At 37.2% G+C, this 13,066-nt stretch overlaps 1 protein-coding gene across 1 annotated transcript in view; it reads left to right on the top strand.

The window, feature by feature from the left end:
* The window catches only part of ABL2 (ABL proto-oncogene 2, non-receptor tyrosine kinase), a 66,790-nt gene that overhangs the window by 19,670 nt on the left and 34,054 nt on the right, over positions 1 to 13,066 (top strand). Inside the window, exon 2 of the mRNA XM_026669211.2 lies at positions 11,759 to 11,929. Within this exon, the coding sequence (XP_026524996.2) occupies positions 11,759 to 11,929 (171 nt within the window). The remainder of the gene's footprint in view (positions 1 to 11,758; positions 11,930 to 13,066) is intronic.

Here is a 13,066-nt window from a genome sequence, read left to right as displayed (position 1 = left end):
GAGCCCAGCCCCTCCCTTGATTCGTCCGGAGAGGGTAAGTCATATTTCTGTATTCATTTTGTGCTTTCAGAGACACCTTTCAGTCTGTCAAGTATCTTCCGCCAAAGCTGGGGTCTCTCCCAGTGGCTGGCTTTTATATCTTAGTACAGACTCAGCTAAATGACGTCATAGGAAGGAGTCACCCCATCCTGGGCTCTCTCGCAGCATAGATAGTTCAGGGTAACTTCTACCAACGCCCATTTTCTGAGGAGTCTCAGGAATGGAGTGACAGAACAGATGCCTAGAACTGTATTGGAAAAAAGACGAGTGAATCTGACTGAATATCTGTAAGAGCCCATATTAGATATTATATTGTGTTGATAAGAAATTTCTTCACTCTTATTGCATCCATAGGTAGCTTTCTAACAACCCTATTTAAAGTGTTGAACTCTGCTGGATCTACAGGAACATCTGCAGTGTCATTATGGGGTCTGTTCTTAAGTATCTCGTACAAAAAATTGTTCAGATTTGTCTAAAACTGCACTCCTATTGGGCAAGGCCATGTAAATTAAATGAGACTTTGGTTATTTGGGAAGTGTTTGAGAAAATGAATAGGATCCTGAGTTCTACTGATCTAAAATCAGTCTGCTTGATCCATGACTTCCTTGGTTAATGAAAATTTCCTGGGAGATAGCACATGGTGGATACATGTGATGGTTAATGTGAGAAGGTGAGTGCCATCTGCTCCAAAAGAGATGAATGTACATACCCTACTAAAAATGCCTTTGCTGGACCCGACAATTGTTGTCGGATGACGCTTGTGTAGGCTCCAACTTTCCTTTTCTTAGCAAGGTTATTGAGAAGATAGGCAGGTTGTAGTTTCAAAGAGCTTTGGGTGAAGCAAATAATCTGCGTTCTCTCAAGTCAGATTTCAGGTCAGGACACGAGAGACCATGGATCATGTTTGTGGATCATGCTCTGACAGAGCTGAAATGAGAATGCCACATCTTGACTCTTTTTGATCTCAGGGAACTTTCTTTCTATGAGTAAAAGAACTTTTATTATTTGTGTTGGGTTTCCCTAAACAGAAGTTACTCTTTATTCAAAAAAATTACAGGAAAGTTTACATGTGGCAGCATTGATTTTTTCGCTAGTATTATTCTACTATTTGAATAAATTATTAAAATATTTAGGTTCTTGTAACTCCCAGATTTCAGAATGGCTGGAATAGATGAGAAATGAGAAGAGATGAGAAATGTCATTTCTGTGTCAATAGAAGTGTCTTTCATTTGATCTCTATGGCTAAACTGACAAGAAATCAGATATTCCTACCTCTATTTTACTAGTTGCTATAACTTTCACTCATACCTAGGCTTAATGTTATAGAAAGCTATATGTTAATATTTACATACAGAAGACCTATAAACAATAATGTTCTACAGGTGGGATTAAAAACAATTTTAGTAAATTGCAAAGTAGAATAACACCTGGGGAAATAATTACTTCCATTTTTCCACTAGGGTGTGCTACAGATCTTAAACTATGCACAGAATGTCAACTTATAGAAGCCTTCCTAAATGTGCACAATCTATATATCGTACTTTGAGTAATTAGGAAATTTCAATTTTGTTGAAATTAGAAAAGGAGAGAAATTAGCATGGTACAAACCATAGTACTAGCCTTCAGTATTATGTTCATTTTGAGAATCATTCTAGGCTTTATAGGATTCTGAAAGGAATTCTTAGAAAAAAATGTTGGGCAGGTGCAAATATTTGAAAAATTGCCCATTGTTCATTTGGCAAAATAAACAAGTTAAGGTGAAAAGTGGCATTTGGGAAGATTGGAGTAGAGGTGATAGGTAGCATTCTTTTTTTTTTTTTTTAAACAAGTTTTATTAATTTCAAAAACAAACAAATCATCATCAACCATTACATATTTGAACCTTTTTCCATTATAAATTTTACAAGTCAGATAAAACCTTATCTTATACAATACAATTCTATTTTAAACCATTTCTAAATAAGCATAAAAACATCTCTTGTCCTCTATTTCTTTCTGACTTGATTATCGTCATTCTCTTTCTGTGTTTCTAAAAGGTTTCACCAATACTTCTCAAAAACATAAACAGACACAAACAAACATATAAAAATCTTTTAGTAAAGTAACTTGGCCCTGGTACTCTCTTTATATGGGCTTTAATTATATTCATGCTCATCTTAAAAATCATTACCTATTTTGTTTACCATTCTGTATCTTCTATATATACTTCTCCACACATTTCACTCTTCATAATTCTATCTTATTCAATCCATCTTAATTTAAATCATTATATTTATATCTTTTGCCCATCCTTTATTATCCCTCTATCTCATTCCTTATAATGAAAAAAAAAAAAGAATTTCTCCTGAAATCTCTAATCAGAGTATGATGCCTTTCTATCCTCTCCTAAATATTAGATTAACATTTAAAATGACACCTAATATCCAATCTGATTCTGCTTGGTACATTCTATCTATTAATTTTTACTTTTAATAACAATAAAAACAGAGTAATAAATCGGAAATGTTTAAATACATAGTATCCTCCTAAATACGTAGTTAAATAATAAATCTAAATAATAAATCTTATAGCATTCTCATTGCCTTTCCTTCAATATTTTATTACATTTTAAAAATCAATCATTATTAAACATTTCAACATTTTAATTTCTTATTAACTCTTAAGCCATTCTAATTTTCTATTTCTAATACAAATATTACAATACCGTCTTATGTACCTTGCAAAATCTTTTTAAGAAAATTTATACTTTACTCTTTATCCTGAAAAAGATTCCTCTTTTCCCATCCAATTTTAAAACTTTGTGGCTTTTCTCCGCCTTTCCCTTTCTTTCTTCCCCCACCAGATCTTCCTACCCCCTTCTTCTAACCTCTGTCTTGCTGGCATCCCTTCTCTGTTGTATTCCTTTTTCTCTTGTTTGCTATCATTGTATTTATTTTGCATCATATTTTTCTCTTTCTTAAATGTTTTTTTAGATCTTAAGTCCTTCATTTTCCTCGCTTTCTTCCTTCCTTCTTCCTTAGATAAATTTTGGGATTCATTAAAGATGGTGTCTTCTTCTTGCTGTTGTTCCATCTGTCGCATTGTCTGTTCATAGTTAACCAGCGCCATTTCTAAAAATAGAAAAGCTTTTTCCATACCATCTTTACAGGCTGCTTTTGTTTGCTCATATTCATCCCTCAGTTCCTCAAGGAGAAAGCCATTATAAATCTTTTCTTGTCTTTTTCCCTCTTTCTTCTTACTCCAACCAAAATATTCCAAAAGAAAAGTAAGACAATCCCAAAGTCCACAATCCTCAATCAAGCCAAGCCAAGCCAAAATTTCCACTTTCTCTTCCAGGGGTAGTATCAGACAAAGGAAAAAAGAAAATCCAAATCTGTGTTTTAAAGCCTTATTAAAATTTTATTTCTGTCTCCAAATCCTTAAGGCATCTCCTCCAACAAAATCCAACCAGATAAATATATTTTTGTCCTCTCCTTCCGACTTATCCCATAAAGCTAGTTTTACCTGAAAAAAAACAGGTTTCTCAATATCCGTTTGTTAATTTTCGTGGGAGGAGAGTAAACTTTCCTTTCAGCACCTCAGAATTGCCGCTTACTTTCTCTTGTGGAAAGAATCATCCAAAAAGCCATCACTTCCAGGAATTAAATTAAATATATCTCAGAGTCCTGGATCGACCAAGAAGACTTTCACTTTTAAAAACGTTCTCCTCTTCCTCCTGCGCATACTTGCCCAGCTGCCGGCTTCTTTGTGGCGGCCATTACGAACCGCCGCTACACCGTCTTGGTAAAAGGAGGTTCTGCCGCCAGGGAGGGGTCTGCAACATCTCCAAGCCCTTTCCGGATCCCCTACCTTCAGCTGCCCCTGCAGGGCAGCCTTGCTCTGCACCCTTTCGGATCGGAGCCCCAAAAGTGGCTAGCGCGGCAGGGATCGCGCAGCTTCGCGAATCCCTACCGCTCGCAAAGCCGACAAACCGGAAATTCGATAGGTAGCATTCTGATCAATTTATTATCTGGTAAATGATTATTTTGTGTTTTGTCATAACTACTGTGGCAGAATGACTTCAGTGTATTTTCAGAAATTCATATATTCTTGCTGGTAGGAGGTAGGAGACCCCTGCTAATCACTGCATTTTAGTACAACCGTGGGACCTTTCTTTCTTATAATCCCTGTAGAAAACTGTATCTCAGCTACTGTAACACAACAACTTTACATTAAATAAAGCAATTTCTATTAAAATTAATAACTTTACCAGTTGGCCACATACTGTCTGTCTTAGTCATTGGTAGGGGAGGGTATTGCAGATTCTCTGTTTCTTTAGCTTGTTTTTATCAATTATGTCTGATGTGCTTCAGAGCTCTATCTGTGGGGAACTTCCCAGAGTTGCAAGATTCTTAGATCCAGGCTATAGCTGTACGTCCAGCCTGCCAAATTGGAAACTGTAAGTAATTGGGGGTTCTTTTACTCCCTCCTATCCAAATCTTTGATCTTGCCTGTTTAAATGCTTTTGAGGCAGGAAACAAAATTAATATGTCACTGCAGAAGTAGTTTTTGATTTTGTGCCACAAAGTCAATGATAACTCTTAGCAACCATACTATAGATTTTTCTCCAGGAAGATCCCTTACACAACAGGACATCCATCACTGCTATAATTAGGTTTATGTAGTTGGTCATCATCTTCTTTCCTGGCATTAAGAATCATAGGGTTGGAAGGGAACTGAAGATTTTAAATCTCTCCAGAGAGCTTCATATAATGTGTCTTAACATTACATTTACATACATTAACCCAAATCACCTGTGTTTCAAGTGAGAACTATAAATTGACTTGTTCTAAAGGTCATAGATTTGTTTTCTTGGCTATCCATTGTATTCTTAGGAATCCCCAACACTGATACTCTTGTCTAGATTTGTCAAAGTCTAGCTTTTACTTCCATGTAATGTCAACAGGAAAAACAATTGCCTGAACAGTTTTGATCTTTTTAGACATAAACATAACACCATGACATATGAACGTATTTGTCATTCTTACTCTTAACAAGTGCTAGTCTGCAACACATTTCTTGACTGTTAACCCCCTTTAACATTGATAGTTGATCCTAAAATGTAGAAATTATCCACGAGCATCTCTTCATTGTCACTTGTAAGCCAGGTTGCTATACCTCTTTGTCATGAGTTTGGTTGTCTTAATATATGTTAGTCCCATTTTCTTTAATGTGCTCTTTGATCTTTATTACTAGAACCTGCAGGTAATTTGCTTCTCAGTTATCAGCACAGCAAAGTTGATTGATGTTTCTTCCTGCAATTTTAATATCATGCTCATTTTCCTGCAATCCAGTTTTCTCAGTATGTATTTTGCATATATAGATAGAATAAGTAAGGGGACGTAAACAACCGTGTCTCCTTTATCAATCTGAAACCAGTCAGTTTCACCATGATCCATTCAGATCGTGTCTTCTGTCTTGTATATAGGTTTTTCCTGAAGGACATTCCATAGGTTGGCCTAGTCAACACAATCAAAGCCTCTCTATAATCAATTACAGATATACTGATTTTTTTATTTTTTGACTTTCTCAATTATCCAGTTCCTCGTGTTCCTTGGCCTATCCAAATGCCAGTTCAAATATCTGGCATTTCCCTTTCCATGTAGGGCTTTAAACTGTGTTGGATTATGCTAAGCATTAATTTGTTAGCATGTGTAATTAAGGATATTATGCAATAGTTTCCATGCTCTGTTCTGCCTCCTTTCTTTGATATGGCTGCGTATATTGATATGTTCCAATTTGTTTGCCACTGTGCTGTTCTCTAGCTTTCCTGGCATGACATAGCATGGTTACAATCTTTATGGGTTCTTCTTCTTCTGTCACTTGCCATATTGCTAAAGATCAGGGGTGTCAAACTCAATTACATTGAGGGTCGTATTAGGGTTGTGTTTGACCTCAGAGGGCCATGTGGGCATGGCCAGGGGTGGGCATGGCCATGGTGAGTGTTTGACATAGGCTCAAGATGCATTTTTTCCTGTTCTCTTCTTTTTTTCCACAGTTCTTTACTGTAACCATTTTCCTATCTTCTACCTTACTGGCAAACATTTATTACTTATTCTTCATACTCCACTAAACTTTTTAATTCTAAATTTATACCCTATTGTTTAATAGTAAATTGCTTTTCTAGGCAGAAAAGCTAGTTATACTATTGTATTTTTATTATTCAACTAATAATAAAAATACAATAACATAAATAACATGATAATACAAGATCTAACAGCAGAGGTAAATTTCCAGGATAGTAAATAGAAATGGCTGTCAATTATAGATTGTTGATTGTAGATTAAATGGACCTACAGTATGTAAAATCTGGCATTAAACTGTAGTATTAACATAGGATGTTGCTTGTTTTCTAACCAGATCAGGCACTTACTTGAGACCACATAATTGGAGCCCTCCAGCAGCACTCTGCTGGCCAAAAACGGGCTGCATGAGGGCCGCAGAGGCACCACAGGCCACTCCTTTGATATTTCCAGGCCAGCCCTATGGGCCAGATTTAAACACACCTGTGGGCCTTGAGTTTGACACTCCTACTATAGATATTCTATCAGTTATTGTAGCCTTCCTACTTTGTAGTGACCAGCATGCTGGTCTAACTTCATCTTCTAGTACTAGAGGCTACTAACTTTCTCCTTCCTTTTTTCTGTGATCTTCCTTGAATTAGTTATTTTTGGTCCATTGATGTCCTCTAGTATAGCAATTTGAGTTTGCAACCTGCATCTGAATTTCTTGTCTAATAGTTGCCTGAAATACTTTAACTTCTGTGCTGAGATCTTTGTGTTGGTTTCTCATTGCCTTTGAGATGAAACATGAAAATGTCCTTGTACCTCAAGTATCTTCATATATTGCTGCTGCTGAATACAATATTTATATATTTATATCCCATCTTTATTATTTTTACAAATAACTCATGGCCATGGACATATCTAACACATCTTCCTCCTCCTATTTTCTCCAGAGCAATTACCCTGTGAGGTGAGTTGGGCTGAAAGAGAGTGATTGGCTCAAGTATAAGTGGCTGCTTGCTTTAGCTGAGCAGTTGGGATGATCTTCAGGTCTTGGGTGATTCTACTAGGATTATATATATTCTTCCCAGCATTCTTTACTTATCCCACCAACGCATTGAGGAAGCACAGCTAGACTTGGAGGATGTGCAAAAGTATAGTAAAGTTTAAAATTAGCAAAACATTGCTAATTATTTTATGTTTTTTATTGTATTATCACAATTATTTGTAGGATTCTAGGTTACATTTCTGGTCATTCCAGGGTAGGAAAAAATAGTAGGATTTACATTGGTCCCTGCAACTTTGAGTAAAGATGTGGGTGTAATGTTTGTGTCCTATTAGAATCATAACTCTAGTATGCTGTTTACTGTGTTTTCAAAGGTTGCTTTCACAAAGATTTTACATTTCTGAAAAGTTTGATGTAATTGATTTCTTAAGAGGTGGGAGTATAAAACAACTAAATAAGCAGAGACTTTGCTCTGTTTGCCCTGTGGTTTTCTTTTTGGTATTCTTCTTGGAGTGTATAGACAACTGAATCGTAAGACTGGTAAATTGCAAAGACAGGTGTAGTAGAGACAAATGTTAATGGGGCCTCTCAAGACAAACAGCTGATACTCGGCTGATAAGTCTTTTATGACATTCCACTTACACCAAAGGATGGAGTGATGTAATAGCAGTCAAGTTAGCTTTCATTTTGTGTGGGAGGAAGGTTCTTAAAATAATGATCGATGACATATGTCCTGCATAGGGATGAACGTGGATGTTTTCTTTGATTTGCAGAGGATAGAATGTGTAATGTTTTAATTTGCTATGTTATAAGCTGCTGAACATATTTGTGCCCTTTGTCCTGAAGTAAAGCCAGGTATGGAATATTCAGCAGATATTGGAAATGAGGGTGAATTAATGTTAAATCCAGGCCATTTTAAGTTCACAGTTTACATTTTGCAACTTATATGGTTCCTGAACAGTCCTGTGTGTTAATGGTTTATTATGAAAATTAAACTCTAATATATTGGAATTAAATAGGCCTTTGTACAAGCTAACAGTGTATTGACACACATAATTCATATGTCTTTGACATATGTTTTATCGACTGTATTTGGAGCATTCCAATGATAAGATCAAAACAGGATGGACAGACCAGTGGTGGTATGCCACCGGTTCTGCCCAGTTCTGCTGAGCCAGTAGCGGCGATGAGCAGCAGAGACCAAACTGGTTCTCTCCCCCGCTCTGCTGTTGGGCCCACCCGCCCGCCCAGGTTCCCATACGCACCTTTATCTTCTGCTTTTGAAGCACAGCTGCTTGGCACGGTACAGAAGAGTGCTGCGTGGCAGCTGCTGAAGCGACCGGGAGAGTGCAAGCTTGTAGGAGGTGAGTTGGAACGCCTCTGCGCCTGCAGAATGCGTGTTTGGCATGCCCGTGCACGAAGCGCGCCCACCGAACTGGTGGTAAAAGTTTTTGAATCCCACCACTGGGACAGGCCCTAAGGGACATAGACAGACCTGAGATAGTTAGGCCCTATGTCAGGAAAGTTTGAATGTTAACTAGACAACCTGTGACCAAGTGGGTCATCCTTTCAAGGATATTTCCTTAAAATAACTTCTAATGGACTGCCTTCACTGGAAAGTACATTTAGAGATGTAGCTGTTTTGAAAATAACAGTACAGATAGTCCTTGACTTACCGCAGTTCATGTAATGACAGTTCAAAGTTACAATGGCACTGAAAAAAGTGACATTATACCAGATGCCTTGGTATTGAAAGCCACTGAGACATTCAGGAGGCTCAGGATAGCTGCCCATCTTATGCCCTCCAGAGGTCATCTGCTGTAACCAATGCCATCTCAGTACTGTACCTTGGCTTGATCCTAGACTGAAAAGAGTTAGTCTGCTTCATCTAGGGCCATTTGTAGCTAAGCACCAAGCACCCTCCCAACAATCTCCTCTAAAAATATAGACACTAATAACAGTGCAGTTACAGGTAGTGCTGAACTTACAACAATTGTTTAGTGACCATTTGAAATTATGACAGACTCCCCCAAATGGTACTTCTGTCCCAGATTTGAAGTTCTAGCATCCTCCCTCCAGGATCACATGATTGCATTTTGTGTGCTTGGCAACTATCTCTCATTTACAGCCATTTGCCATGTCCTGTGGTCATATGACCATGATTTACTATAGGTTTTTTTTCCAGAAACCAGTGTTTACTTCTGGTTTCTGGCAAAAAAATGCCATTGCAAACAATGAGTTCATATAACGCCTGTGGCATTTGCATAATGACCATGCTATTCGCTTTATGACTGCTATGTTTGCTTAACCACCACAGCAAAAAAAAAGTCATATAGATTGGGCACATGATGATCCACTTAATAGTCAGCACGACTTATGGCCGTAATTCTAGGCATTATTGTGGTCATCAATGGAGATTACCTGCACTGAATATTCATGACGTACAGCTCAAAATAATGGGTAAAAATTACAGTTCTGCCATAAGCCAGGCTTGCTGTGTTGTCTGAATGCAATCTTGTATCAAGTTGAAAGCCAAGCAAATTTGACAGCTGGTATTGGACATTTGTCCTTTGCTAAAAACATAAACTAGTAACTCATGAAGAGGTCACACCAAAATCATGATTTAATTTTATACACACTGAAAAATATTGTGTGTTAACTGTCAGCTAAAGAGGAAAAATATTTTCTATTCAGCAATCTTTATTCTAAACTATGAATTAATTTCATTGTTTTATCCTATCACTTTCAGAAATGTTTGAACATAGAATTTGTTCCTTGCTTCCTAGCAGTTGGAAAAGTTCCATGTCTCCTGTTTCCAGTTGCTAAAAAGAATGCTTCGCTCATTGCTTCCCCTCCCACACCAACTGTCTTGCCTTTCCTGTTGGCCCCTGTTCTTTTCAGTAATGTGCATAGCATGCTGTGTTGCAGGAGGACTTTTAAATTTGGGGTAGTGGTTGGATTGGCTTTCTGTTAAGAAGCAGCATGATTGTGGAGATAGTGCTTCAGTCAAGTAGTTTTGACAGAGAGTGTGATGAACAACTATGCTCCTTTTCTGAAGAGGTGTCTACTTCCAATTTTCTTGATTTGAAAGGTATTCTTGAGAAACAATGTTTTGCATGGCTCTTATTCTATCACTGTGTAAAAATGTATGTTTCTCTCTTGAAGTTCTTTAAAGGATTAAAAGTGTATTAAAGTTTGATTTACAGGGATCTTACTGGCTCAGAAAGGAGGATGGGCAGTTTGCCACCTTTTTATTAGTAATTGGTGAGAATGGTTGAAAGTAATACATTTGATGAAACACTTGTTTCAATTGTAATTATTAAGACCTTTTTACATTTTTCCATTATAAGAGATTGTTACATATTTGTCAGAATTTCTAAAAGAGATTAAAGAAAGAGATTTATCATTGAGATATTTGAGATTATTGCAATCTTTTTGCTTCTTATTACAGAAAGTGCCTGTAATTTTAATTGGAGGTTAAACTAAAACTATATTGGTCAGTCTTATTGATGACCTGTGGTAAATCTGGGATGAGGGAATACAATCATTCTGATTCTGCTTGCTGTCTCAGTTACATTCTGGATCATCTCCAAGAATTCAGAATTGGGAGGATGAGGGAAAAGAGCACTGTTTTTTACATTTGATTTCAGTTGGTAGACCTTAGCCCTCCATCGAGGAGCTATCCTATCTCCCCATAAAGCCACTAGAAGAGATCATCCACTGGCATGTGATAAGATATAATCAGTACAGGTAGTCTTTGACTTAACAACCATTCAAAGTTATGACATACTTGTAAAATAGGACTTGTGACCCAGATTCAAAGTTCTAACAGTTGGGGGCCCTCTGCAGTTATATGATCGAACTTCAGGTGCTTGTGCAACATGGCTTCATTTACAACTGTTTGCAGCGTCCCACAGTCATATGACCATGATAGTTTTGCTGAAAACCAGCACTTCTGATTTATGGCAAAACTGTGCCCATAGCAGACCAATGTCTGCTGGAAAAAAGATCATAAAATCAGTTTGTAATGTGACCAGCCCATTTTACAACTATCACAACATATGAACATAATGGGCTAACTCCATTACAAACTGAATGACACAATTAGTAAGCATGGTCTACCTGTACATACTATTTTTTAAATAATATATTGACTCTTGATCTAGTACAATTAAATATCTATGTGTATGTCTCTTAAGAGTGCGCACATAGATAATATAAAGTGGATTGTGGTCAGATGTTAATGGCATTTTCTCAGGCATTCAGTTTGTTTTTTAATGTTTGTTTCATTAGTTAGTTGATGGAGCTTCACTAGCTGGCAAAGCAAATGGATGCTAGATGCTACTGATTATGTACAGATCAAGAGAACAACTCCATAATCCTCTTGTCCATTCCATTGTTCCATGTGCTTAACAACATTCCTGTTGACGAAGCTTTGCATGTGTGACATGAAAAGTTCTAATCCTTTTAAGCAGAAGACTTCAAATTTTATATTATTTCTGCTAGTCTTTTGATTATGAAATTGTATCTAAACTTGATTTTTATGTGCCATTCAGGACTACATTCACTATATTATTAAATTTCAAAGAAAAGAAAATAATTCTTTTTTCTCTTCTCTTCTCTCCTCTCTTCTCCTCTCCTCTCCTCTCCTCTCCTCTTCTCTTCTCAGAGGCTCTCCACCGCCCTTTTGGTTGTGACACTGAACCACAGGCACTGAATGAAGCCATCAGGTGGAGTTCCAAGGAGAATCTTCTAGGAGCCACTGAGAGTGACCCCAATCTTTTTGTTGCACTTTATGATTTTGTAGCAAGTGGTGACAACACACTCAGCATCACCAAAGGTAAACATAATTGCCTCCTGTTTATGCCTATGAGAGCACATATGAATGTAATTAGAAACAAAACTTTGGCATGCATTAATAGTAACAGTAGTAATAAAATGTACTTATTGAAAATGCCAGAGCAGTGATTATTATAGGAAAAGTGGATGGGCGCAGAAATGATAGGATTATCAAATGTGGGAAAATCATTGAGCGTGCAATGAACTAAATATATCTTACAACTTTTCATCAAAATGGGAGGGGATTGCACTTTCTTAGAGTCTTTAAATGTAGGAAAATATATTCCTTTTTATTTTATTTTTATTTTTCTTGGCAAATGAAATCAACCCAAAATTTATTTACATTTGATTTAAAAATTACATTTACCAAGCTCAATATTTTATTTCATTAAACTATTAAAATATTTTTATCTAAAATAGTATTGTGTAATGTGATTTGTAACATTGGTGAAAAATAGGCAACTATTACTAAAGTGTCAAAATGAATAGTCGTATGTAAAACCTTGAATTTCATTGATCTAGTCAGAAAAGAGAATTATGTGCCAGGGTTATAGAACACTTTGAATTTCAAAGTGAACTCTGAATTTGATGTACATATGTGAAAGAGTAGTTCTGTTTCCTTCAGATGACTTCAGATTCATTGCGTAAGCAACAAACATGGCTTATACTGTATTAATTTTTTGCTCAAATCTACAAGACACTTAAGAGAAATAACATTGGAATACATTTATTATTCCATATTTGCGTTGTCACTTGTTAACTTGTTCTGTTAAAACATGCTCTTAGAAATTGAATTATTTTGGACTTCCGGTTTGTCGGCTTCGCGAGCGGCAGGGATTTGCGAAGCTGCGCGATCCCTGCCGCTAGCCGTTTTGGGGCTCCGACCCACACGGATGCGGAGCTAGGCTGCCCTGCAGGGGCAGCTGAAGGTAGGGGATCCGGAGAAGGGACTGGGGTGTTGCAGACCCCCTGGCCGGCAGAGCCCCTTTTCCCAGGACGGTGCAGCGGCGGTCCGTAATGGCCGCCACAAAGAAGCTGGCAGCCGGGTAAGAATGCGCAGGAGGAAGTGGAGAAAGTTTTTCTTGGCTCCTAGGACTCTAAGACATATTTAATAAAATTCCTGAAAAGTATGACTTTC

This window comes from Notechis scutatus, chromosome 3 (genome assembly GCF_049901735.1).
Source record: "Notechis scutatus isolate UNSWTSFEM ecotype Mainland chromosome 3, rNotScu1.2, whole genome shotgun sequence".
Classification (NCBI taxonomy): Eukaryota; Metazoa; Chordata; class Lepidosauria; order Squamata; family Elapidae; genus Notechis; species Notechis scutatus.
The sequence above is the reverse complement of the archived record's forward strand: the minus strand, read 5'-3'. Positions and strand labels throughout refer to the sequence as shown.